Raw genomic sequence first — 26,736 nt, 5'->3', positions numbered from 1 at the left:
TGTGCCGATTGCTACCGATACTGTTGTGTGTACTGCCAGCGATAACCCACGATTCAGCCTACCGGTTCGCTCGGCTCACTTAGGTTGTGGTTTTGTCAAACATCAGGTGCCCGCATATCCCAAACTCATAGCAATCTCTATAAAGCAAGGGGCAAAGCTTCTACAACAGCTTCCCCCCGTCATGTAGTCGTCGGCCTTCCCCAGCCCCTCTCCTCTCCCCACTAAAAGTAGTTAGGGCTTCTTGCTAAGCATCTTTCGGCGGAGGAAAGGAGGCAACTAGTCGCTTATGGCGAAGCAGCGAGTTACACATGTTATTGGGCAATGATAAATTCGCACCCCTGTAGGATAATTCACACCCCCTTAACATGAATTAATGTTAAAAAAGCATTAAAAGTTTGCCACATACCCTTGGCTCATGCTATGCATGGCTGTAAAATAAATGGGTCCCCTCCCATCTATAAAACATGAGGTGTAAAATTGTGTGGCCCACTCAATGCACGGCCCAGGTGGAGATCCTGTCCACCCTATCAAAACATAAGGTAACTCTCGGGTTCCCCGGATGGATGGGACTATCAAAACCTGGTGTAAATGATGGGGCCCACCGATGCATGGGATTATGGATGAAGATAAAAAAAAATTCTATGCAAAGAAAACGACTGGTGAAGGAAAGAAACATGTCAAGTATATATTATAGGAGATTTTACTTGGTTTGTTCGCTTGACGCTAGCATTCCTCCAAGTGCGGTAGTATTTAAAAATTACTGTCGAGCCCACTTCATAGGATGATCCAAACCGTTCATTTGGTGGGCTACAACTTAAATAGGCTATACATCGTAAATCATTTCCAAGGGATGTTCCTAACCCTCTGATCTATATATGTTTATATGATGTGCAGCTCCTCTATTGAAAATTAGCAAGAATAATAGAAGTAATTTGTCACAGGAAAATTATGAGTCATTAATATATTATTATCATCAGGAATCTTCGATCGAGGGCGAATAACTGCACGCTCTAACAATCCCTTTGCGAAAGCCATTAGTTGTGACATTAAGGGGCCGTTTGGATACGCGGATTTTAGAATCCAGGTTTTAGTTTGAAAACAGTGTAAAAGACGGTCATGATCAAGCTGCTGGTATGCTGTCCTGACAACGTTTCTTGGATTTTAAGTAAGAAAACCAGGTTTTAGAAATCTCTCCCGTATCCTGCGATTTCTAAAACCTGGAAACATGGGATGATCGCTAAATAAGGGCTAGAAATCAGAAAACGACGGCTGCTCTCTTTCTTCTCTCTTCTCCCACCTACAATTTTGAAGAAATCACGGATTCTAAAATCCGTGTATAAGTGGATTTTAGAATCTTGAATTTCCTCAAAATCGTGGATGGAAGACGAGAGAAGGAGACCGTCCATCGTTTTTTCATTTATCACCCTTCTTTCATTGAGCAAGAGAGTAGGAGATCGCCCCTGTTTCCATGTTTTAGAAATCTCAGGATGTTAGAGAGATTTCTAAAACTTGGATTTCTTAGTTAAACCCTTCATCCACAACCTACGTCCCACATCTGCAACTTACTTCCATTGTAAAATCCAGAATTTTACACTGCTTTCAAACTAAAATCTAAGAATAAAAAATCCAGCGTATCCAAACGGCACCGAAAAGTTCATTATAAACAGACAAATGATAAGTCCCCACGATGTAACTCAAATTGTTCGTTTCATATCACCAAACTGTAAATGCTTCCACGAGATTTTAAATGGTTTGTGGCCGTATAGTCTAGTATTTTTCAAAAAGTGCCATACGGCACACTTCTTAGGATGATCCAAACCGTTCACTTCTCGTTGGGCCACAATGTAAATAAGGTTGCGCCCCAAAAATCATTTTCACAGGATGATCCTAACCCTTAAGGAAATTATTTTGGGTTCCGCCAAGAACAGTTAAACCATTGATTTTGCCAGGCATTTTATCATACTGATGGGATGGCTGTTAAGCGTGGACCCGGGTGTGGGTCACCTCATGATGGTCTGCAAGATCAATGGTCTCAATCGCAATGCAAGACACCACGGGGACCTAACAACAATTGATCATTGCGATCGACACGGATGGTGAGGATTCTAACTAGAATATGAAGAAACTGTCACATTTTTTAAGAATGTACAAACACAAACTGTCTATTGTCAACGAGCATAAAATCCAACTAGTACTCTAATCTGAGTTTCACTCAATGTCAGATAAAAAGAGGGAGAGATTACATGGGTACGAAGAAGCAAGAGATGGAATCCCTTCAAAGCTTTGCTAAAAGCCCATTCTGAATTGGCTTTGACACCCCACTGTCCTTGAGCTCCATCTCACTAACACTGGGTGGAACATCCACCGCCGGTGAGCAGTTGAAGAAACCATGTGGCTGCAAAAAAACACCATTAGATTTATGAGAAAATGATTATGCATGGATATGACTGCCATTTTTAGCTTGATGAAAGAGCACCAGTATTTATTCAGGGCAACGATGAGAACAATCAGTATTTATTCAGGGTAAGATCTAACTTTTTTAGATTCACCTGATATAAGACATGTTTAGCAACCATGATTTTTTTTCATGGAATATTAGCTTACCAAGTGTTGACAGAGATGTAGGGAGAGGAGGAGGGTAGAGAATTGAGAGCGGTTGAGTGAGGTGATGGTGCGAAGTGGATGGAAAATAAGGAAAACAAAACTCCATTTTGAGTGTAGCTTTTCTTATCCTGGTTTTCAGCCACTTCCCACCGTCTCCTCACTCATGCCTTCTCAATTCTCACCCTCTCCCACGCTACATGTCCCTATTCAATAGTCACTTAATGAAATCCAAATGAACATGCAAGTGCTAACGAAGCAAACTAAAGATAATAACAAGAACATGAATGGGATTGCCCTTGGCCACTCGGATTGCAGGCACCAAAGACACAATAATAGCGTGACTAGTGTTGTAACTACCAAATAAACGTTTGCAGCCAACAATGATGCATATAAGAACAATTTAGATAAAGCTTCTGACAAAATTGAAGAGAGAGAGAGAGAGAGAGAGAGAGAGAGAGGAATACCATTAACATAAATCCAATGCGCTCCACAGGCATCACAGGCCAATCCTCCAAACGAGGAATATGTGTAACTCCAAAGACATACCTAAAATAAAAGCACCAATTTAGAAATTGCAGGAACTAGCATCAGCTGGAAGAGCATCATAATATGAACATCATCCATGTCCAAAAAATAAGAAACAACAGAAGTGCAGGAAGGTGAAGTAACAAAAGTTGAAAACTGAGTCATTTAAGGTCAGAGCATTCTAGGCATCTAAGAAGCAGGATTGCCGCCATAAATAGATGGTTCTGCTAAGTATAATCCTTTATTATTTTTTGGCAATTATCCTCATTTATGTAATTTACAAATGAAGTTCTGAAAATTGCAGAGGATTATTACAATCCGATAATCAACCACTTGGGTAACTGAAGGATATACATAAATATTGGGTTTCTTCAGCAAGGAGCAGTATAGTTTACTGTTAAAGGAAGAGAGTAGATGGGCATTGCATCTAACGTCTGTTAATATTTACTATTAAAGGGACGAATGTGGGAAAGTTTGGGGGCGAATTCATCACCTATGCCAGACGTCAGTATCAAGCAAAGAAGAAATCCTCAAACAGAGGATTACTAGAATATCAAGCTACAGAATTAGATTCATGCAAGTATTCATTGTCAAGAAGAAAAAACTATAATATCTTCTTCTTTTTAAAAAAAAAAAAAAAACTACAATACAACAGTATCAGATATTTAATATTTTGCTCAAATCCTCGACTATCTCAGACAGGGCTTCCTAATAATACTAAAGGGTTTTCATTCAATCCAGAGATTGCTAACAAGATATTTGTCACACAACTCTTACCACTCTATCTATAGATATAGATAACCACAGAGACAATGCACTACAAAATATAACCCCTTATAAAAATTTCATAATGTATCCAAGACCTTACAAAAGGTGCTAAAAGAATATAGTAAAACAAATAGGTTGCATTATAAGACAAGATCAATGGCACAATAACTCTATAGACTATAGGACAATGTAGAAAAACATATAGACAATGCACTAGCAAATATAGCCCGTCATGAGAATTACATATGTAGCAAGACTTTACAAAAGGTGCTAAAAGAAAACAATAAAACAAATAGATTGCCTTCTAAGACAAGATTAACGGCACAAATAACTCTATAGGACATTCTTTGTGACTCAGTTACAAGCTTAAAGCCAACGTAAGGTTATATAGGAACTAACTGAATTTAAAATACAGTCCTGAAATTGAAACATAAAGCTTCCTAGATGTTTTTATTAGTCATTCTATTTTAATTACCACTCAATACATTATGTCCCTACACATCCAAGCCATCGGATATATCAAGTGCACACCCTAAGTAACACATTTCATCAGTAACCTAGATGGTGATAAAATGTATATGGTATTTACATTTACAAGATCTGCATTCCCTTCCAACTGGAATTGTAAGTTTTGATCATAAATTAAAAGGTGTGGATGTGTTTAAATAATTCAGAAATAAAAAGCTTGCTTGAAACCATCAAACAATCACTGCATCAGGCATCATGGAAAAATTTCACATGTAATCCATCAGCAATATACTATGTTGCTTTTAAAACCTAGAATGAGCAATGATCTGGAAAAAATAACTGAGTGTTGTCAAACTTGCCAAAGAAATTTCTTGTGATTGTTGCTATCTTAAGCTTGGGACTCTGATCAGCCACAATAAAACTAATAACGCAGCAGCCATGATCAGAAATCTTTCCAGGTATCGAAGGAAAATCTTGCTAAATCCTTACACAAGAGAAAAAAAGTGCCACAAAGAAATGCTCTTGCACCTTTTTTTTAACTATCTGCAGGATGGCATATAATAAAGTGTAAGCCTGTAAGTCTCTCTTTCTGGCAGCATGTTGAAGACTGAGAAGTAGTTGTTGTGGGATGTCACAGAAGAGGAGAGGATATAAGCTTGTGGCTATTAGTCTCTCAATCCTAAGAATTCTTATTTTGTTATATAAACACAACATTTATTTTGTTGCAAATTATGAATGTACTCGGTAATTTTAAATGTACATGCACATGGCAGTGTCCCCATTTCTGGATTTAAAGGGTTACCATGCCGGAGTTACCATGCCAGACACCCCGTATCAGTGTCAACAGTAGACACATGAATCTGTGTCAACAGATCACAAATCTTAAATATTGGAAGAGCATTGGCTAAAAATCAATTTTATTAAATCTTTCTGCCGATCAGGAAAGAGCATATTCAGTAAACCAACTGAGAACACCAAGCGTCAATGTCCCTGCTAGTATGGGAAGCAAAATTGATCCATCAGAGAGGTCCATTCATAGTATTTGAGAAAATTGTATTAGGAAAAACATAGTTGATAATTCCAAGAAAATAAAGCAAGACACTGAGAAGCATCATTTGAATGGTTAAAGTATCTAGCGTAACTTCAGAAAGCGGGGGATATGTTAGATATGGTATTAAAATTCACACAAGAAGAGCCACAACTGGCCTATAACCATTAAATAAACAAAAGATGTTCATTCTGCAAATATTACAAAGCAGTTGAGAATTTTTAATAAGTCTCACTAATCAGTATATAAAAGTAACTGACCAAAGAACAATATTTGTTTCTTCAAGAGTGCGATTCTGCTTAACCCATGTTGCCAACCCTTCATTGAGACGCGGATTTTGATTAGGAAATTCTCCTCCAGGAAACTTCTCATCACGGTTATATGCTGTAACCCAAAGATTATGCTTCAAGAAAGCAGATCTCCTCAAGAATTTTGCATCTGGACCAGCTAATGGCAAGCAATTAGAACCAGGCACTAACTTATAGCCTGTTAGCTGCCCTGTTCGATTGACAGTTCTTGTGTTCCTGACCTAAATATATAAATTTTGAGAATCTTCAATCAGTCATCGACTTTCCCTTCAAAAGTACAAATGATAACATATTTCTCTATCCCAAGCCATCCAGGCCAATTAAACATCAAGAAGAAGTCATCAATTATAGAAATAGAAAAGTGAAAAGACAAAACCATAAACTTTAAATTAGTGTTTAAAAATGCAGAACGCAGCCGAAGAAAGTCCTAGTTGACTCGGCACGATGCGATCGAGTACTTCGTAGACGCGGCTGATTACTTGGTTGACACAGCCATAATTCAGGAGAGTCAAAGGAATTTTTATTGCCTCTGAACGTGGAACGCAGCCAAGGTAAAAGGGAGTCTACTCGGGGGAGTCCAAGATGACGCAGGGGAGTTTTAAAACATGCATTAAATGAAGAATGACAATAAAATTTCACTTGTGTAACTTACTAGATATTCCAATTGATTTTCCATATAATAAAATAGCTTCAAAATATCCACAAAAGGAAAATTTTCTATAAGATGCGACACGTGTCAATGAGTGGACCCAAGTTCCTTTTTCTTTCAAAATTGCTATTGAATCGCACAACCATATATCCATGCAAGGGCGGTGACGCTTAGAAAGATCTTAAAATATACAACTTAATGAATCTTATCACATTAGGATATTCTCCATTGAACGAATGGGATGGATGAATGACAAATGTACGAACAAGATAAAAGAAAAAAATGTGATGTAAACGTTATGAGTTTCTTTGAACAGAGGCAAAAACATGAACTAATTCAAAGAAAAAACAGAAATTAACATGGAAAATATGTCTTCAAAAGGTTCAGAAGAGATCTCAGAATTTATGCAGTTATTGGATATGTGACGTACAAAGAAGTGGTTGCCAAAACAAATACAAGAAATATAAGTATCCAAGTTACAGTCAATGCAATTTCTGAGGAAGGAGAACTTCATTGACCAGGGTAAGTATACTCACAATCCAGTGTCGAGCAGATGAAGGATCACAGTCGCACATTGCTTGCAATTCAGACTTGAGGAGTTTCTCTTCGGCATAGAATGCATTATTATGGATATTACTCTGCCCTGGTTCTTCAACTTTAACATTCACTTCAACCACCTATACAAAAGAGGAAGGGCCTCAGGGCACAGCTACATTTATGGTATTAACAACACAGTGATATAATCAAGGATTGAAATTTCTGTTTCGGTGTCAGTTTCGGCTACAGCCGAAAATTTTGAAAAAACAAATATTGGAAAATTTTATATATCCGAAATTCTGAAATTTCGGTTGAAATCTGGACCGACGCCAAATCAAAGTACTTTTTCGGTGTCGGTCTGGACCAAAATCTGAAATTTCGGTATTTCGGCCAAAATTAAAAAGCATGTAAAAATAAACATCCACGACCAACATATGAAGTAAATTGTGAGTCAAGGGCCCGTTTGGATGCGGAGAAGATTTTGATTTGGATTTCTCACATTTGCAGCCCATTTTGCTTTGTGATTTGGATCAAGATCAAATCCATAGATTTCCAAATCAGCGTCTGACAGTGAAAAAAATCACATTTCCAAATATGTTGTGGAAATAAGTAATTGGAAATCCACAGATCTGGCAGTTTCCTTCACCCTCTTTGCTCCTCAACCTTCCCCCCCCCCCCCCCCCCCCAGTAGGAAGTACTCTCTCTCTCTCTCTCTCTCTCTCTCTCTCTCTCTCTCTCTCTCTCTCTCTCAACATGTGCTTGCGGATCTATTCATTTCGTATTCAAAACTCAATTCCAAATCCAAATACAAAATATCAGGTGTCCAAACAGGCCCTGAGAGACATACGGGTGCTTACTACTAATTGCACATGGAACTATATATTAGTTACCATAAAAATTCAACAAAAGATATCTCAATGAATACAAGGATATAGTAACCTCCAAGCAACAGAATTGCCCATAAGCTTTATGTGGACATACAACCCATTTTATTGACGTTATTATTTTTTCAGAAATTTCAAAAGTTGTTAGTGCTATTCCTTAGGTAAAAATGATCTGGCAGGGAATAATTGAATGAAATCATTCTGGCTGTTAAACTAAATGTGAATTTTTTAAACCCAACTTAACGAGAATACACCATCTCAAAGAGTTCTTGGCAAGAAATCATTAAAAGTCAACAATTGTCTAAAACTGAGAAAGATGCATTGTCATGCGTTCCATATTTAAAGGCAACTGGCTAGGAAGATGGTATGGGAGTTCCATTCTGCTAGACGTAGAGCGAGCATATTAGACACCAATTGATATCAAAATGCACCATCCAAACGATACCAATAAACTCAATCAGCATGAACTTAGCAAGTAATTTATAATAGAGGAAGTAATCCTTAATTGAGCTTAGCAAGTAAAGAATAATTTTAGATGCTCTATAGCTTTAGTACTTTTTTAGGTTCCTTGGACAGCAACATGTAATACACTTCATATATTTATTTAGGGCTTCTATAAAATAGAAATTGGGCTTTAGTATGGTTGTGAATTTCGTTCTGTTTCGGCAGTTTTTACCATTTTACAGCCATTTGAAGAGTATTTTCCGTCTTTTTGCCACCCCGAACAAGCAAACCCCTATATAAACTCATCTAACCCCTCTCTTTTTTTCACTTCTTCAACCACCTAACATCTCTCTCTCTCTCTCTCTCTCTCTCTCTCTCTCTCTCTCTCAATTTGCTCTAAGCAATGTTTAAAAAATTGGAAACAAATTGTAATTCACAATATGGTTGAATCGTATATCGTATCGTAAATCATAAGATTCACTTAGATTTTTTACCATTTTACAGCCATTTGAAGAGTATTTTCAGTCTTTTTGCCACCCCGAACAAGCAAACCCCTATATAAACTCATCTAACCCCTCTCTTTTTTTCACTTCTTCAACCACCTAACACCTCTCTCTCTCTCTCTCTCTCTCTCTCTCTCTCTCTCTCTCAATTTTTTCTAACTTCTAAGCAATGTTTAAAAAATTGGAAACAAATTGTAATTCAAAATATGGTTGAATCGTATATTGTATCGTAAATCATAACATTCACTTAGATTTATATATAATCTCTCTCTCTCTCTCTCTCTCTCTATATATATATATATATATATATATATATATATATATATATATGAGAAAAGTGTCTCTAGTCGGTCGACTAGAGAACCTTCTCTAGTCCGCCGACCAAAAAACACAGTAGGCGCACATTGTTTGGATGATCCAAAGCATTCATTTGATGGGCCATGACATAGATAGGGTGTGCCCAAAAAATCAGCTCCATAGGATCATCCTAACCCTTCGATTTGTGGAGGTTAAAAATGGACGGTGGAGTTTAAAAACATAGTGGGCCCACGTTGTTTGGATAATCGAAAAAATCATCTCAATGGGAATCCTAACCCTTTGATTTGTGGAGGTTAAAATGAACACATATCAACACCACAAATCTGTCTGTTTTTAACCTCCACAAATCGAAGGGTTAGGACGATCCTATGGAGCTGAGTTTTTGGGCACACACTATCTATGTCATGGCCTATCAAATGAATGCTTTGGATCATCCAAACAATGTGGGCCCACTATGTTTTTGGTCGGCGGACTAGAGACGGTTCTCTAGTCGACCGACTAGAGACACTTTCCTCGTGTGTGTGTGTGTGTGTGTAGATAGATATATAGATAAATGGTATCTGAGCTCGAGCTCTAGACACTCTAAATAGTGTGGGTGCCTATGTTGTTTGGGTTATGTTACATATTGATTCTATAGGACCTAACATATATAGGGTGTCCCTAAGAAATCATCTCCATAGGATCATGGTAAGCGTTGATTTGTGGATGTTTAAAATAGACGTCTAGAAAATGGGTCCATTTTGTCCCTCTACAGATCGAATGGTTAGGATGATCGTATGGAGATGGTTTGTTAGGAACACCCTATCATCTATGTCAGTTTCTATGGAATGAATGGGTCGAATGAGTCAAAAAACATGGGAGATTAATGTATGGAGATGCTGTGGGAGATGGTGTATTTATAAATCCACCATCTCCCATGTTGTTTGACTCATCCAACCCATTCATTCCATAGAAACTGACATAGATAGGGTGTTCCTAACAAACCATCTCCATACAATCATCTGTAGAGGCACAAAATGAACCCATTTTCTAGACGTCCATTTTAAACTTCCACAAATCAACACTTACCATGATCCTATGGAGATGATTTCTTAGGGACACCCTATCTATGTTAGGTCCTATAGAATCAATATGTAACATAACCCAAACAACATAGCTACATACCCTTGTATATGAGGAAAGTGTCCCTGAGCTCGAGCTCAGATAACCTTATATGCGCTCGAGCTCAAAAACATGTGGCCCGACATTTTTGGGGGCATCCAAAGCATTCATTTGGAAGGCCCTTCCATGGATAGGGTGTGTACCAAAAATCAAATCAATAGGATCATCCTAACCCAATCAAAGGTGGATGTGAAAATGTACATACACTATGTGTCCATGTTTCTGCTCATTTTTTCCCTCCACAAAAAGCAGGGTTAGGATGATCCTATAGGGCTGATTTTTGGTACACTCCCTATCCATGGAAGGGCCTTACAAATGAATGCTTTGGATCACCCCAAAAATGTGGGGCCACATGTGTTTTTGAGCTCGAGCTCAGATAAGCTTATACGAGCTCGAGCTTAGGAACATTCTCCTCTCTCTCTCTCTCTCTCTCTCTCTCTCTCTCTCTCTCTCTCTCTCTCTCTCTCTCTATATATATATATATATATATATATATATATATATATATACACACACACACACACACACACAAAGAAACAGAAACTAACAAATTCCTTTTTCTTTCATTCCAAAAAAACTGATATGGCGATGAGTGTACTTTGGCGTTCAGTGACCATTTTAGTCCTCTAAAAAATCGGAAATCCCCATCTATGTACGCGTCGTTCTCTCACAAACGGCAGCTGGCGCTTTCCTTTTTCATTCATTTTCGATGTAGTATTACTTTGCCAGCGTGATTTAAATTGCATCCAGCTTTTCTCTTTTGGACTTATCTTTTTCGCCCTCCCTCTACAACACATGGACGAGAAGGTAACATTCCTCTTTTTCCCTCTATAGACTACTGATGTGCATGGGGTTTCTTCCCCGGTAAGTAAAGTGCAAAAAAAAAGAACAGTGACATTCCCCCCACGCCACCCCTTCTAGGATAAAATATCCCCCCCAGCTATTCTACAGCCAGTACATCTCTCTCTCTCTCTCTCTCTCTCTCTCTCTCTCTCTCTCTCTCTCCAAACATGACCTGATCGCCGGCCCAACAATTAATTTTTTTGGGGAGATATGGCTGCCCAACTCAACTCAACTCAACTAAACCTTTGTCCCAAACTAGTTGGGGTCAGCTAATGAATCCTTTAGAAAATTTTCATGAAGACGGTGAAAGGTTCTACCCGGCCCAAAATTGACTAAGTCTACTCCTGACACCAGTTGGGGTCGTCTCTCTTTCTGTCTCTTCCTGTTTCGGCCACCTAGGTGCTTATTTTTTTTGTCTTTCTCTGGTTTTTACACCTAATGTGTGTGTGTGTGTGTGTGTGTGTGTGTGTGTGTGTGAGAGAGAGAGAGAGGAAAATGATTATGCACTGGTGCGCATATAGCTTATTTGCACTCGAGGGCACAAAACTAATGTGGGCCCACATTGGTAGGATGATCCAAAGCATTCATTTGAAAGGCCCTTACATTGGTAGGGTGTGTACAAAAAATCAGCCCCATATGATCATCCTAACCGATCCAAAAGTGGAGGGCAAAATGGACAGACATTGTTTGTCCACAAATCTGCCCATTTTGCCCACCACTTTTGCATGGGTTAGGATGATCCTAAGGAGCTGATTTTTTGTACACACCCTATCTATGTAAGGGCCTTGCAAATGAATGGTTTGGATCACCACAAAAAAATGTGGGACCCATGTGTTTGGGCCCTCGAGCGCATATAAGCTTATATGCGCTCGAGGCCACAATCATTTTCCTCTCTCTCTCTCTCTCTCTCTCTCTCTCTCTCTCTCTCAACATATATATATATATATATATATATATATATATATATATATATATTAAAATATAAAAATAATAAACAATCAAAGAATAATAAAATATTTAATTAATCTTTTTTATGCAAATCTATTATTTTAAATAGAAACTATTATAATTAGTTTTTCAATATCATAATATGAATTGTTTGCTAACAAACTTGTCACATACTAATAATCTATTTCTCATCCAAACCAATACATATTGGATAATATTCTTAAAAATAATAATAGGTAAACGATCATATCAATTCTCAAAGTCTCAAACATCAAATAACAAATATAAATTATAAAAAAACAGGTAAGTCGTCAATGTGATCCTCATTATAGTCGTCACCCTCCTCGATATAAATAAAATGCCCTCAAGAGCTAAGGGACTCACACGTTCTTTGCACTGATTGAAAGTTTGGGGTGAGCTGGACTACCAAGGACTCCCAAGCACACGGATTACTTAATTGATTTGACGAGTATCATGGGATTTCCCATAAAGGTTTGATCCTATTCATGGGGATTCCGTAAATATCACATTCCAAAAATTGAAAGTTCGAAACAATTGGGACTTTTTCAGAGATTGGATATAGTTACTAATTCCTGATCTGGTAAGTCATCAATGTGATCCTCATTATAGTCGTCACCCTCCTCGATGTAAGTAAAATGTTCTCAGGCACATTCATTGTTCATGACTGGCTCTAACAGGTTTTATTCATTCGAACTCCTCCTTGTCAGCCTCTCTTCATTCACACGAGAGGGTTTTCAAATGCTTCTTCTAATCAAAGAGCGAAATCGAGTCTTTCGAAAACAAGTCTTATTTTCTTTTATAAATAACTTAATTAGCATAAATCACATGAATAGTATGAATCGCCCGACTTACGATCGAATAGCATGATTCAATCGAAAGTCGCAAGATTCACAAAATTAAGATTCAACCATGGGATTCAAATCGAAGTCCATAAGATTTGAATCGAAAATTGAAAGATTTTCAAAACAATGGTTCTAAGTTCTACTAATCCCCATAATTCAAGAAAAAAAAAAGTTCTGTTAATCCCTACTCATCTCACTTCTACTCATGCCTACTCACACGCAACAGCTCCAACACCTCTTGTTGTACTTATGCTGAGAGAGATCCTCCACTTCAGCACTACGATTAGGGTAAGGGAAAGGGGTATAGTCAAGCAAGTAGGTAACAGAAAATCCAAGGATCGCTTCAATGGGCAAGGGTGATCTACTAATGGTGCTATTAAGAGAACTGTGATATGCAAGTTCTGCGTGAGGTATAATCAAGTTCCATTGATGGGGTCTCTCGCTAGCTAAACATCTCAATAGATTCCCTAAGCTGCGATTAACCACCTCTGTTTGCCCATATGTCTGGGGATGGTAAACACTGCTTAACCGAACTTTGGTTCCAATTTTGCTGCAGAGAACTGACCCATCCGAAAACCTAGCGACACAAATTGACATGAAACGAGACACATCTAAGAACCTCTCAACAATAAAAGCGATGAACCCGCATCTCCTGGCAACCCTAATGATAGGGAATTTCATGACAATGCTTGGAGTTTGAGTTTTCATGGACTGGGTTACACTGGACTGGGTCATAAAAACTGTCCTCACATTTTCCTCATCAGCTAAGGGTATTGCTATATTAGTTTGAGGTTTGAATTACCTGGGCAGCGGACAATCTGATGACCTATGATCATGTTCACCATATGTAAAGTATTTGAAATTCATGACAATGCTTGGAGTTTGAGTTTTCACGGACTGGGTTACACTAGACTGGGTCATACAAACTCTCCTCACATTTTCCTCATCACCTATGGGTATTGCTATATTAGTTTGAGGTTTGAATTACCTGGCCAAAGGACGATATGATGACCTATGATCATGTTCACCACATGTAAAGTATTTGAATGTATTATCGTGTGGTTCATGTTTCAGAAGTCCACGCCTCATGGTCGTATTCTTAAGAGGAAGAGTGGGGTTCAAACGACAAGGCATTGGGCTTCTGTTGGTTGAGGTAAAAGGGACACCGTCAATGTCCTTTCGCCTCGCTTTGCCCTGCACATGTGGAGTGGCTAGGAGAGTATCCTTAGGAAGTCATGATACCAAGATGTTTGTTAATGCGATTCAAGGTAACTCTCATCTTGGCTAACATGTCCGAGTGTTGATCTAACGTAGACTGAGTGTATCGTTCACAGGCTCCTCGAGGCTGAACTCGGCTTTGCCCACGATGTGAAGCATTGGCCCTATAAGCCATGGGAAAACGTGACGGAAGTGTAGGAACTAGGTGAAACTCAAGTCATACGAAATGAAACTCTAGACACTGGATGACTACAAAACTGACCTAAACCGATGTTATGACCTAAAGATGCCCTACAAGACAAGACTGACTAATATGAATTTAACCGAACACTTGGTGTGCACTAAACAAACTAACTAGAACTCATAGTGAAAGAAGGTTTCTTTCAAGACTTTTAACGAACTCTTGGTGTGCTAAAGACGACAGACTTGAGCCATGTGCTCTGATACCATTTGGTGCAAACCTGGAGGCTCCCGAATAACTACCAAGATTTTAGGAACTCAATGGGACTAAATCTTCATATCCATACAACCGTCCATAACCCATAAACAAATAAAGAAACATTCAATTGTAAATTTCAGCATAAATAAAGCATGAAATGAATTAAAAGCAACGGACCATCAATGATAAATACTTCTACTTCAAGCAGTTATTGAACATATCAAATAAATGACTCATAGATAGGATTTAAAGGCTCAAATAATTGAACTTTTTCACTGTTTAACTGTTGTCCATGAAGTAAAATAATGATCTAGGGCCCCTAAAATTACTAAAATGATGCAAAGGGCTAAGGTAATCTACTAGTAAGATTCCTACAGGTTTCGAAGTAACAAAAAGAACAAGAAAAGGGCTGAAAATATGAAAAAATCTCACCGGTTTGAACACAACGGCCCTTTCTCTTTAAGTCTTGCTAGCGAAGAGGCCAAGAGAATGAGGGAGAAGCTCCTGAGGGCAATCCATATGTCCGGGCAACCGCGTCGTCTCCAAAATAAGAATTTGAAGGAGAAAAGAGAAGTAGGGAAGCAATTATAGAGGATTCTAGGGAATGAGAGAAGGTATGAGGGTGCGAGAAGAGAATAGGTAGAAGGTATGAGGAAAGTAGGGTAAAGAAGTGGAGGATTCCAAGAAAATGTGGCTAGGTAAGGAGATTAAAGGAGGAATATGGAGAAAATAAGGGGCAAGATAGAGAGATCAAGAAAAGATGGCTAGGTAAGGAGATTAAAGGAGGAATAGGGAGAAATTAAGGGACGAGAGAGAGAGAGGGAGAGAAGAAGTAGGCGAGAGAGAGATCAAGAAAAGATGGCTAGGTAAGAAAATTAAAGGAGAAAATAAGGGGCGAGATAGAGAGAGAAGTAGGCGCGCGCGCGAGAGAGAGAGAGAGAGAGAGAATTATCAAGGGGGGAGAGGGAGGGATGTGCGCATGCCCAAGGCGTGAGGGAGAAGAGGGGAGCCGATGGCTTCTTTCTTAGATTTCTTTCACAATTAATTTTCAAAACTAAGACTTCTCTCCTCTTAGTTCTTATTTATATGCTTTTTGATGGACCCTCATTTACTAGCTCTTATCTTCGAAGTGGAAGGACTGTTGTGCCCCTAAAACAAAAGAAAACAAAATAACATGTAACGACATAATAAGACAAAGTGGCTAAACAAAATAAATAAAAAGCGAGTGGTGTGTGCAATGGTGGACCCTAGATGATATGGATATCCCCACATCTAGGCATACCAAATATCATAAAAAAGTCTAACAATACTCAATAAAAATAAAATAACTTCTGCAATAATGAAAAAAAAAAAGAATAATCCAACGGCTCAGATCACATCAAAACTCATCATAGTAAGCCCTGGAGGCGAGGAGATAGTCATCATGGGTGTCTGGGCCAGCGGAGCAGGAAGTAGAGGTATGAGGAAGGCTGACATATGTGGTGTGCGGAGCAGACTAGATGGAGCTCCGGATGTAAGGCATAGCACGTGCCCACAGTATAGTCTGCTACCTGACAATGAGTGCAGAAAAGGCGCCCACGTACACCGGCAACATGGCCGCCTCCAGAATCACAGTCACGACCATGGCCTCCACAACCTTGACAACGGGCAAGGCTACGATTGCCACGGCCAAGACGGTCATCACCAAGGTACGGGCCAGGAATAGAATCCCCGTGAGAAGGGTCACTAGACCCACGGCTCCGCATACAACGCGGCACATGAGAAAATATTTCTCGGATGGATGAAGCGGACCCGTCGAGTGCAACGGAAGTCATCTGTGTGAATTAACCCTCCATAGAAGGAGAATAGTAAGATGAAGAAGATGCTGAAGGTCGAGTGGCACGGACCTCATGGGTCGATCCACAATGACTGGAGGCTCATGAAGACAAAGAGAAAAGAATACTCTCAACCACAACAACAGAAGAGAATAAAGGGAAGAAATGAGAACAAAACGGGTACAAAGACCATGTCGCGGCCCTAATGAAGGCTCGTAGCAGGTGTGGGACGAGCGAGAGGAGAGGGGAAGGGAGGAGAGTGGGCAAGGGGTCTGATGGAGTGGAGAGGGGCAGCGAGTGGAGAGGGGCAGCGAGAAGAGTAGGCGAGGGTCGGAGTTAGGGTTTTGATGAAGCCAAGGAAAAAAAGTGTGGGTTAGGGTTTGTGATGTGATCTGAACCGTTGGATTATTCTTTTTTCATTATTACACAAGTTATTTTATTTTTATTGAGGATTGTTAAGACTTATTTATGTTTATTTGCTATGCCTAGATGTAGGGGATGTCCATATCATCTACGACCCACCACTGCACACACCACTCACCATTTATTTATTTTGTTTAGCCACTTTTTCCTAATACGCTCTTACATTTTATTTTGTTTTCTTTTGTTTTAGAGGCACAACAGTCCTTTCACTTGGAAGATAAGAGCTAGCAAAGGAGGTCCACCAAAAAGCATATAATTAAGAAATAAGAGCAAAGAAGCCCTAGTTTTAAAAATTAATTCTGAAAGAAATCCAAGAAAGAAACCATAGCTCCCTCTTCTCTCCCTCACGTCGGGCGTGTACACATCCCTTCCTCTTCCCCCTCGGTAATTCTCTCTCCCGTTCGCCAACTTTTCTCTCTATCTCGCCCCTTATTTTCTCCATATTCCTCCTTTAATCTCCTTACCTAACATCTTTTCTTGATTTCTCTCTCGCCTACTTCTCTCCCTCTCGCCCACTCTCTCTCTCTACTTCTCTCTATCTCGCCACTTATTTTCTCCATATTCCCCATTTAATCTCCTTAGCCGTATTTTCTTGATCTCTCTATCTCGCCCCTTATTTTCTCTCTATTCCTCCTTTAACCTCCTTACCTAGGCATCTTTTCTTCGAATCCTCCACTTCTTTAAACTCTTTTCCTCATACCTTCTCCCTATTCTCTTTCTCGCACACTCATACATTCTCTCATTCCCTCGAATCCTCTATAATATCTTCTTTCTCTTTTCTCCTTCAAGCGTAAGGACTGATGTGTTCATGTGAGATTTTTCCATATATTCAGCCTTTTCTTGCTCTTTTTGTTATGTTACTTTGAAACTTGCAGGAATCCTGCTAGTAGATTACCCTAGCCTTTTTAAGCCTTTTGTCACCTTTTAGTAATTTTAGAGGCCCTAGATCATTATTTTACTTCATGGACAGCAGTTAAACAGTGAAAAAGTTCAATTATTTGAGGCTTTAAATCTTATCTTTGGGTATTTATCATTGATGGTCTGTTGCTTAGAGTTCATTTCATGCTACATTTATGCTGAAATTTACAATTTAATGTTTGTCTATTTGTTTATGGGTTATGCATGGTTGTATGGATATGAAGATTTAGTCCCATGAGCTCCTAAATCATGGTAGTTATTCGCGAGCCTCCAGGTTTGCACTAAGTGGTATCATAGCACAAGGCTCAAGTATGCCATCTTTAGCACACCAAGAGTTCGTTAAAAGCCTTGAAAGAAACCTTCTTTTACTGTGAGTCCGACTTAGTTTGTCTAGTGCACACCAAGTGTTCGGTTAAAATCCTGATACAGTCTATATTAGTCAGTCTTGTCTTGTCGGGTATCTTTAGGTCATAGGGTCAGTCTAGGTCAGTTTTGAAGTCATCCAGTGTCTAGAGTTTCATTTCGTCACTTGAGTTCCACCTAGTTCCTGCACTTCCATCGCGTTTTCCCATGGCTTATAGGGCCAATGCTTTCACATCATAGGCAAAGCTGAGTCCAACCTCAAGGAGCCTAGGAACGACACACTCAGTCTACGTTGGATCAACACTCGGACATGTTAGCCAAGATGAGTTACCTTGAATCGCATTAACAAACATCTTGGTATTAAGGCTCCCAAGGATGCCATGACTCCTAAGGATACTCTCCTAGCCACTCCACATGTGCAGGGCAAAGCGAGGCGAAAGGACATTGACGGTGTCCCTTTTACCTCAACCAACAGAAGCCCAATGCCTTGTCGTTTGAACCCCACTCTTCCTCTTAAGAATACGACCATGAGGCGTGGACTTCTGAAACATGAACCACACGATAATACATTCAAATACTTTACATGTGGTGAACATGATCATAGGTCATCATATCGTCCTTTGCCCAGGTAATTCAAACCTCAAACTAATATAGCAATACCCATAGGTGATGAGGAAAATGTGAGGAGAGTTTGTATGACCCAGTCTAATGTAACCCAGTCCATGAAAATTCAAACATTGTCATGAATTTCCCTATCATTAGGGCAGCCAGGAGATGCGAGTTCATCGTTATTATTGTTGAGATGTTCTTAGATGTGTCTCGTTTCATGTCGATTTGTGTCGCTATGTTTTCAGGTGTGTCAGTTCTCTGGAGAACTCTATGGAGCAAAATGGGAAACAAACTTTGGTCCAGCAGTGTTTACCATCATCAAACATATGGGCAAACAGAGGTGGTTATTCGCAACCTAGGGAATCTACTGAGATGTTTAGCTAGCGAGAGACCCCGTCAATGGAACTTGATTCTACCTCAAGCAGGACTCACATATCACAGTTCCCTTGGTAGTAGGGGTGGACATGGTTCCGGTTCGAACCGGGGGACCGAACCGAACCGGCACTTTTGGATCGGTTTGGTTCGGTTCGGTTCCGGTTCAAAAATTTTGGAACCGGTGGAAATTTGGTTTGGTTCTGGGTTTGGGATCCCGGAACCGAGAACCGAACCAACCCTACTTAGGCATTTGATAAAATCACCCCTCCCCCATTTAATTCACCCCTCTTTAACATGTTCCTTTGATTTTAAAATTTTAATGGATATTAGGAATTGCCCAAATTTGTAATTCATATATAATTTTTGCATTGCCCAAATTTGTGCCAGATTATCCCAAATTTGTGCTTGTTTGTGTTTGTAGTTCATGTATAAACAGGACTGAACCGAACTGAATAGATTATAAACACGATTAGGCAAAAAATCTACATTTGGTGAAGGTTGGGTAAACCCCGAACCGATTATATATGGTTCGGTTCGGTTCGGTTCCAAACTTATATGGTTCGGTTCTAGTTCCAATTTTAGGGAACCGATTATATATGGTTCGGTTTTGGGTATGCCCAAAACCGAACCGAAGCGAACCATGCCCACCCCTACTTGATAGCACCATTAGTAGATTACCCTTACCCTTTGAAGCCATTCTTGAATTTTTCGTTCCCCGACTGTTGGCAATTCAAAGTTTCATCAATTTTCATGTTGCTAATCGCCATCGTTGTAACCTGTTTTGATATAATCAATACAAAGTGTGTTTGTCTTCTTATACCCCTTTACCTTACTCTGATAGTAGCAGTGCTGAAGTCGAGGATCTGGCTCACCATATAAAGAGGTACAACAAGTGGTGTTGGAGCGGTTGCGTGTGAGCAACGATCGGTACAAGGTAGTCGTAGGTCAGCACCAGAGAGACCAAATATTCAGCATGGGGATTCAGACATCGACACTATGATTTTTCCGAGATTGGAGCAACTCATTTTGCATCGCTGAGGGGGATGCTAGAGCCATTCCTATCATCTTTGCATCTCATAGAGATCAAATCTTACACAGTTGGACGGTGGATGCCTGGCGAGGGTTTCGTTGGAGATACTTGATCTGTTGGCGAGGACGTTCGGGCTTATGGTTAGATGCCGGGCAGATACAACGACTCCACAATGATGTGTCACTGCATGCAACTTCTCTTTACTCGATGGAGTCGAGTTCTTCCCATCCGGGTAGAATTTATGTGATCCGAGCCGTTGGATTATTCTTTTTTCATTGTTGCACAAGTTATTTTATTTTTATTGAGGATTGTTACACTTATTTATGTTTATTTGCTGTACCAAGATGTGGGGGATGTCCACATCATCTAGGGCCCACCACTGCACACACCACTCAATTTTTATTTATTTTGTTTAGCCACTTTTTCTACTATGCCCTTACATGTTATTTTGTTTTCTTTTGTTTTAGGGGCACAACAGTCCTTTCACTTGGAGGATAAAAGGAGGGTCCACCAAAAGCATATAAATAAGAACAACGGGGAGAGAAGCCCTAGTTTTAAATATTAATTGTGAAAGAAATCCAAGAAAGAAGCCATCGGCTCCCATCTTCTCTCCCTCACGCCTTGGATGTGCGCACATCCGTCCCTCTTCCCCCCTCGGTAATTTTCTCCCTCTCGCCTACTTCTCTCTCTATCTCGTCCCTTATTTTCTCGGTATTCCTCATTTAGTCTCCTTACCTAACCATCTCTTCTCTCTCTCTCTCTTCTCTCTCTCTCTCTCGCCCCGTATTTTCTCCCTATTCCTCATTTAATCTCCTGATTTAGCCATCTTTTCTTGATCTCTCTATCTCGCCCCTTATTTTCTCCCTATTCCTCCTTGAATCTCCTTACCTAGCCATCTTTTCTTGGAATCCTCCACTTCTTTACCCTATTTTCCTGATACCTTCTTCCTATTCTCTTTCCCGCACCCTCATACCTTCTCTCATTCCCTCGAATCCTCTATAATCGCTTCCCTACTTCTCTTTTCTCCTTCAAATTCTTATTTTGGGGACGACGCGGCTGCCCAGACATATGGATTGCACGCAGGAGCTTCTCCCCCATTGTCTTGGCCTCTTCGCTAGCAAGACTTAAAGCAAAAGGACTATTGTGTTCAAACCGGTGAGATTTTTCCATATTATCAGCCATTTTCTTGGTCTTTTTCTTACTTTGAAACCTGTAGGAATCTTACTAGTAGAATACCCTAGCCTTTTTAAGCTTTTTAGTAAGTTTAGGGGCCCTAGATCATTATTTTACTTCATGGACAGCAGTTAAACAGTGAATAAGTTCAATTATTTAAGCTTTAAATTCTATCTTTGAGTCATTTATTTGATATGTTCAATAACTGCTTGAAGTAGAAGTATTTATCATTGATGGTCCGTTGCTTATAGTTCATTTCTTGCTTCATTTATGCTGATATTTACAATTGAATGTTTCTCTATTTGTTTATGGGTTATGGATGGTTGTATGGATAAGAAGATTTAGTACCATTGAGCCCCTAAAATCTTGGTAGTTATTCGCGAGCCTCCGGGTTTGCACCAAGTTTTTACGCTTGCATGTGCACCCCGCCCGCCACCTGTTGGATTATTGATTCTGGGGCCTCCAACCATATAACGGATAACTCCGCTTAACTTAGTTCATTTAAGCCTCTTCATCCAGCCTCTACTGTTACACTGGCCGATTGGACCACTGCACCCATCTCTAGTATTAGTATTATTTCCCCTCACTCCAGTCTAACCTTGTCATCGATGCTTTGTGTTCCTAAGTCGGCTTCTAATGTAATTTATGTTAGCCAAATTACCAAGAGTCTTACCTATTCTGTCTCTTTCTTCCCCTCTCATTGTGTTTTTCAGGATCTCACGATTGGGAAGACGATTGCTTCGAGACGTGTGGTAAACGGTCTCTATCACCTTGATTGTGACCCTCCTCGTGCCGCGTTCCATAGTTTTGTTGATGCCTATCAGTGGCATTGCCGTCTCAGCCATCCCTCCATTCAGAGACTTCAGCAGTCCTCTGTTCTTTATGGCCCTCTTCAGTTCTTTCAGTGCGAGTCATGTGGGCTTGGGAAGCACCATCATATGTCCTTCCCATCCAGGGTGGTTAGTCGCATCTCAAGTCCTTTTGAGCTAGTACATTCTGAGGTCCGGGGTCCTTCTCAAGCAATGTCTCTTCTTGGTTATACATACTTCATCATCTTTGTTGATGATTTCTCCCGGCTACCTGGCTCTTTCTTCTTAAGGATCGCTCTAAGGTGTTTACTGCTTTTCGTACTTTCCATGCCGAGATTACTACCCAATATAATCATTGTCTTTAAATGTTTGCTCATCGATAATGCTCGGGAATACTTTTCTGCCTCTAATGGCTTTCAGGACACTAATGGCATTGTCCATCAGTCTTCTCGTGCCTATACCTCTCAGCAAAATGGTGTAGCCAAGCGAAAACTTGGATATTTGCTTGATATGGCCCGCATCCTTCTCTTTCAAATGCGGGTCCCTAAAGCCTATTAGAGGGATGCCATCCTTACCTCATGTTTCTTGAGTAATCGGCTCCCCCCCCCCCACCCCACCCCCAATCCTTGTTTTTCAGTCTTACATCTTCACCGTGATCCCTTTCCTCTAACCTCACAGATTTTTGGTTCTGTTTGCTTTGTTCACAACGTTGCTCTACGCCTGGATAAATTACACCCTAGGGCGGAGCGTTGTGTCTTTTGGGGCTAATCTCATACCCAGAAAGGTTATAGGGGTTACAGTCCTCGACTTCACCACCTCTTTGTTCCAGTAGATGTCACCTTCTTTGAGTCCGTATCTTTCTTTACTGCTCCTGCTGAGAGCAATCCCATTGTTTACGCCTCTCGGGTTCCTCTTCCTCTTCCTGTTCTCCCTGACCCAGTTGAGTCCCCTTCCTCTCTCAATTCAACTCAACAAAGCCTTTGTCCCAAACTAGTTGAGGTCGGCTAAATGAATACTAGAGTCCCCTTCCTCTCTAATGCAGGTGAATTCAGATCCTCCTCCTGCTCCTGTGCCTATCTATCAGCAACTTCTGCAGCCAACTGTCCATCATCCTACGCCCGAGGCAACGTCTTTACAGCCAGAGATACCCGATCCTCCATCTCAGGTACCTCCATTTTCCTCTTATGTACTTGTAGACTCTCCTATTGCTTCCCGTACTCGTTCTCATTCTACTGCCCATCATATTTCTCATTTTGTGTCCTATGATAATCTCTCTCCAGTCTTTCGTAGCTTTGTATATTCTTTGTCCGTTGTTTCCTTGCTGCAATCTGTGGCTGAGGCCCTTGCTCATCCTGGATGGCGCGCTGCTATGGACCTTGAGATGGGTGCCCTTCAGACTAATCAGAATTAGAATTGTCTCCCTTCCTTCAGACGCTCAGCCCGTTGGGTGTCGATGGGTTTTCTCCATCAAATACTTGCCATATGGGACGGTTGAGCGCCTCAAGGCGCGCTTAGTTGCGAAGGGGTATACGCAAACCCTTCAGACTGATCAGAATTAGAATTGTCTCCCTTCCTTCAGACGCTCAGCCCGTTGAGTGTCGATGGGTTTTCTCCATCAAATACTTGCCATATGGGACGGTTGAGCGCCTCAAGGCGCGCTTAGTTGCGAAGGGGTATACGCAAACCTTTGGCGTCGACTATACTGAGACTTTTTCTCCTGCCACCAAAATTCAATCCGTTAGCCTGTTGATTTCCTTGGCAGTTAATAATAATTGGCCTCTCTATCATATGGATGTGAAGAACGCCTCTCTTCATGGTGCCCTCACTAAGGAGGTGTACATGGAGCAACCTCCTAGGTATATTGCTAAGGGGGAGAGGTCCTCAGTTTGTCGCTTGTGAAAATCTCTCTCTGGCCTGAAGCAATTCCCTAGAGCTTGGTTTGGGAGATCCAATGATGTTGTTACACGATTTGGTATGAAACAATATGCAGTTGATCACTCAGTCTTTAGCCATCGGTCTGATGCTGGATGTGTTTTTCTGATATTATTCGTGGATGATATCATCATTACTGGGAGTGACTCAATGGGCATACAGAAGTTGAAGGTTTTCTTGCAGAAAGAGTTTTCCACCAAAGATTTGGGTCGTCTGAGGTATTTTCTTGGGATTGAGGCAGCCTATTCCAGCAGAGGCCTTTCCCTCTCTCTCACAAAGAAAATATGAACATATTTATTGAACTTACTAGATTTGAAAGGTTCACTTGGGGTGAAACCTGCACTTGCGCCCCTGGACCCAAATGCAAAACTTCTTCCAGAGAAGGGAGACTTATTAGCTGACAATGGCAAATACAAGAAATTGGTTGGCAAGCTTATATATCTCACAGTTAGTCGTTCAGATATCTCATTTGTTGTAGGGGTAGTCGGCCAGTATATGAGCCAACCATGTACGTCTCATTGGGCAGCGGTACTTCAAATTATCAGGTACTTGAAAGGTGCTCCAAGGAGAGGCCTTCTGTTTAAGAAACATGGCCCTGAGAAGATAGAAGGGTTCACTGACGCAGGTTGGGCAGGATGTCAAGCAGATAGGAGAATAACCACTGGCTATTGTACCTTTGTAGGAGGTGACTTGGTGTCGTGACGAAGTAAGAAACAAGACGGCATAGCTAAATCCAGTGCAGAAGCCAAATACAAGGCCATGGCACACAGCATTTGAGAACTCATCTGGTTGCGCTCCCTTCTATCAGAGATTAGTCTCGCTCCCTCCTCTCCTTCTCAGATGTATTGTGATAATAAGGCTACGATTCACATTGCTTAAAATCCAGTCTTTTATGAACGGACCAAATAGGTGGATTGTCATTTCATCCGTCAGAGAATCCTGAACGGAGAGATATGCACCGTTTTTACTAGATCAGTGGATCAACTGGCTGATATGGTTACCAAGCCACTAAGCAAGGCTAAGTTGAGTGACATTTGTAACAAGCTGGGAATGTACGATATATATTCCAGCTTGAGGGGGAGTGTTAGATGATGTATATCTGCCTAAGGGCACTTTAGTCTTTTGTACTCTTTTTCTCTTAATATAAATATACAAGTGAGGGGAGGTCATTCTCCAACTCACTATTTACTCTCATTCTTTTCAATTCACCCTTCTCATTCTTTTCAATTCACCCTTCTCTCATTCTTTTCAATTCCAAAGGGTGACTAGATGAGATCCAATCTGGCAGTTCCAAGAACCTAAAGTAGGGAAGTTTCTGATTTAGAAAAGTAGCTAAACTTAGCAACTGACCCAAAAGATTGGCGGCAATCCGATCGTTGAATCTCTTTGAAAATGTAGGATGAGGCAAGAAAACATACAAGAACGACAATATCTAAATTTGAGGTCGATCGGATAACATAAGCTTAAAGCCGTGCATTTTCTAACCCTGCAGGATCTTTGTTTCCAGATCTGAAACTAATCGAACGTATCAATGAATTTGGATCTTTTTTTCTTTTTCTTTTTTTTAATATTAACTAGCATTTGGATCTAGCATTTGGATCTTGAATCTTAAATTTGTGCAAAATCAAAAGATCAGAAATACCCATGGATTTACAGATCCAATCCAAACCGATTTCATATCTAGTCATTGGATAGGCCTGGAATTCAAGTATGTATTGTTGTAGACCAAGATTAAGAAGACCGTAAAGTCCCAGCATGATCTCAGTGTTAGGCCTGGAGAAAGATAAGATCTTATAATTACTAGGAACATTTTTTTTTAATGGTAATTACTAGGGACTTTAAACTCAGGAAATGTGAAAGTAAAGCTAGTTCTAAGATGGTAAAGAGAACAATCAATATTAAAGAAAAGAGACTCTATAGAAGAACACTTAACTATTAACTAGAATATGAATAGAGCGTCACACCGTTATTCTCCCAAGGGCATCACACTCAAGGGTTGATCTTAATGTCACACCTTGATCCTTAGGCACATCCATGGCTGCATGAGCAAGAAAAATTCATATTTTTATTCATCATAATCAACCTCCAAAATAACCAGAGGCCTACATATAGACTTAACCAAGTCCCACTTCTACCACATCTCTGACATCTAAAATCCAACCATATGTTGTCACTTGGACAATAGACTAAACAAGGACTCAAGGTAGACTAAACCAGGACTCCTATTCACTTAAAGACATAGACTCACTGAAGTCATGGACTCTTTATTGACTAAAAAATGGACTCTTTTAACAACAATAACTTTTAAAAGAAGTATCCATGAAGATTAGGAATTTAGACCACTGCACCATGGATTCCAGAGAAGACGAGAACTAAATTAAGAAAAAAAAATACTCAAAATTTTCGTAATATTTGATGGGCCCCACTTTTATGAGATATTCACACAAGTGACTTTAGTGGTTTGATATGTGAAAATAAATGAAAGTACCCCTCTATAACTTAAAAATATTCAATATACTAAACTAAGAAAAGACTCTTTTAACACTAATATTGGGCCCCAACCTCCGATTTAACTCCTTGATTCTCAAGAAGGATGTTCCCCATCAACCTCATTCAAATATCTTGCAAGAAGAACACGAACAACATCAAGCAAACACAATAAGCCCAAGGGCTCCTCAAAAACCTTAGAAGAAGTTCCCTCTTAGCTAGATGGATTGGGGCACCTAACAGCCTTAGGAGCAGAAGCATCTAAGTGGGGGCAC

General features: G+C 40.1%; 1 protein-coding gene across 4 annotated transcripts in view; it reads right to left on the bottom strand.

The window, feature by feature from the left end:
- Positions 1-2,117: 2,117 nt before the first annotated feature.
- The window catches only part of LOC143860104 (amine oxidase [copper-containing] zeta, peroxisomal-like), a 38,115-nt gene continuing 13,496 nt past the window's right edge, over positions 2,118-26,736 (bottom strand). For 3 of the 4 annotated variants that reach the window (XM_077370625.1, XM_077370624.1, XM_077370627.1), the window contains 4 exons: positions 6,907-7,047; positions 5,674-5,942; positions 3,069-3,150; positions 2,118-2,395 (listed from right to left, as the gene is read on the bottom strand). In XM_077370625.1, the coding sequence (XP_077226740.1) occupies positions 2,276-2,395; positions 3,069-3,150; positions 5,674-5,942; positions 6,907-7,047 (612 nt within the window). In that variant the 3' untranslated portion in view covers positions 2,118-2,275. The remainder of the gene's footprint in view (positions 2,396-3,068; positions 3,151-5,673; positions 5,943-6,906; positions 7,048-26,736) is intronic. The other variant, XM_077370626.1, reaches the window with a different exon arrangement.

The sequence above is a fragment of the Tasmannia lanceolata genome, unplaced genomic scaffold, assembly GCF_043159265.1.
Source record: "Tasmannia lanceolata isolate RefF3 unplaced genomic scaffold, GAP_Taslan_0.1 ptg000037l, whole genome shotgun sequence".
Taxonomy (NCBI): domain Eukaryota; kingdom Viridiplantae; phylum Streptophyta; class Magnoliopsida; order Canellales; family Winteraceae; genus Tasmannia; species Tasmannia lanceolata.
Note: the sequence above shows the minus strand (reverse complement) of the source record. Positions and strands in the feature narration are given on the sequence as shown.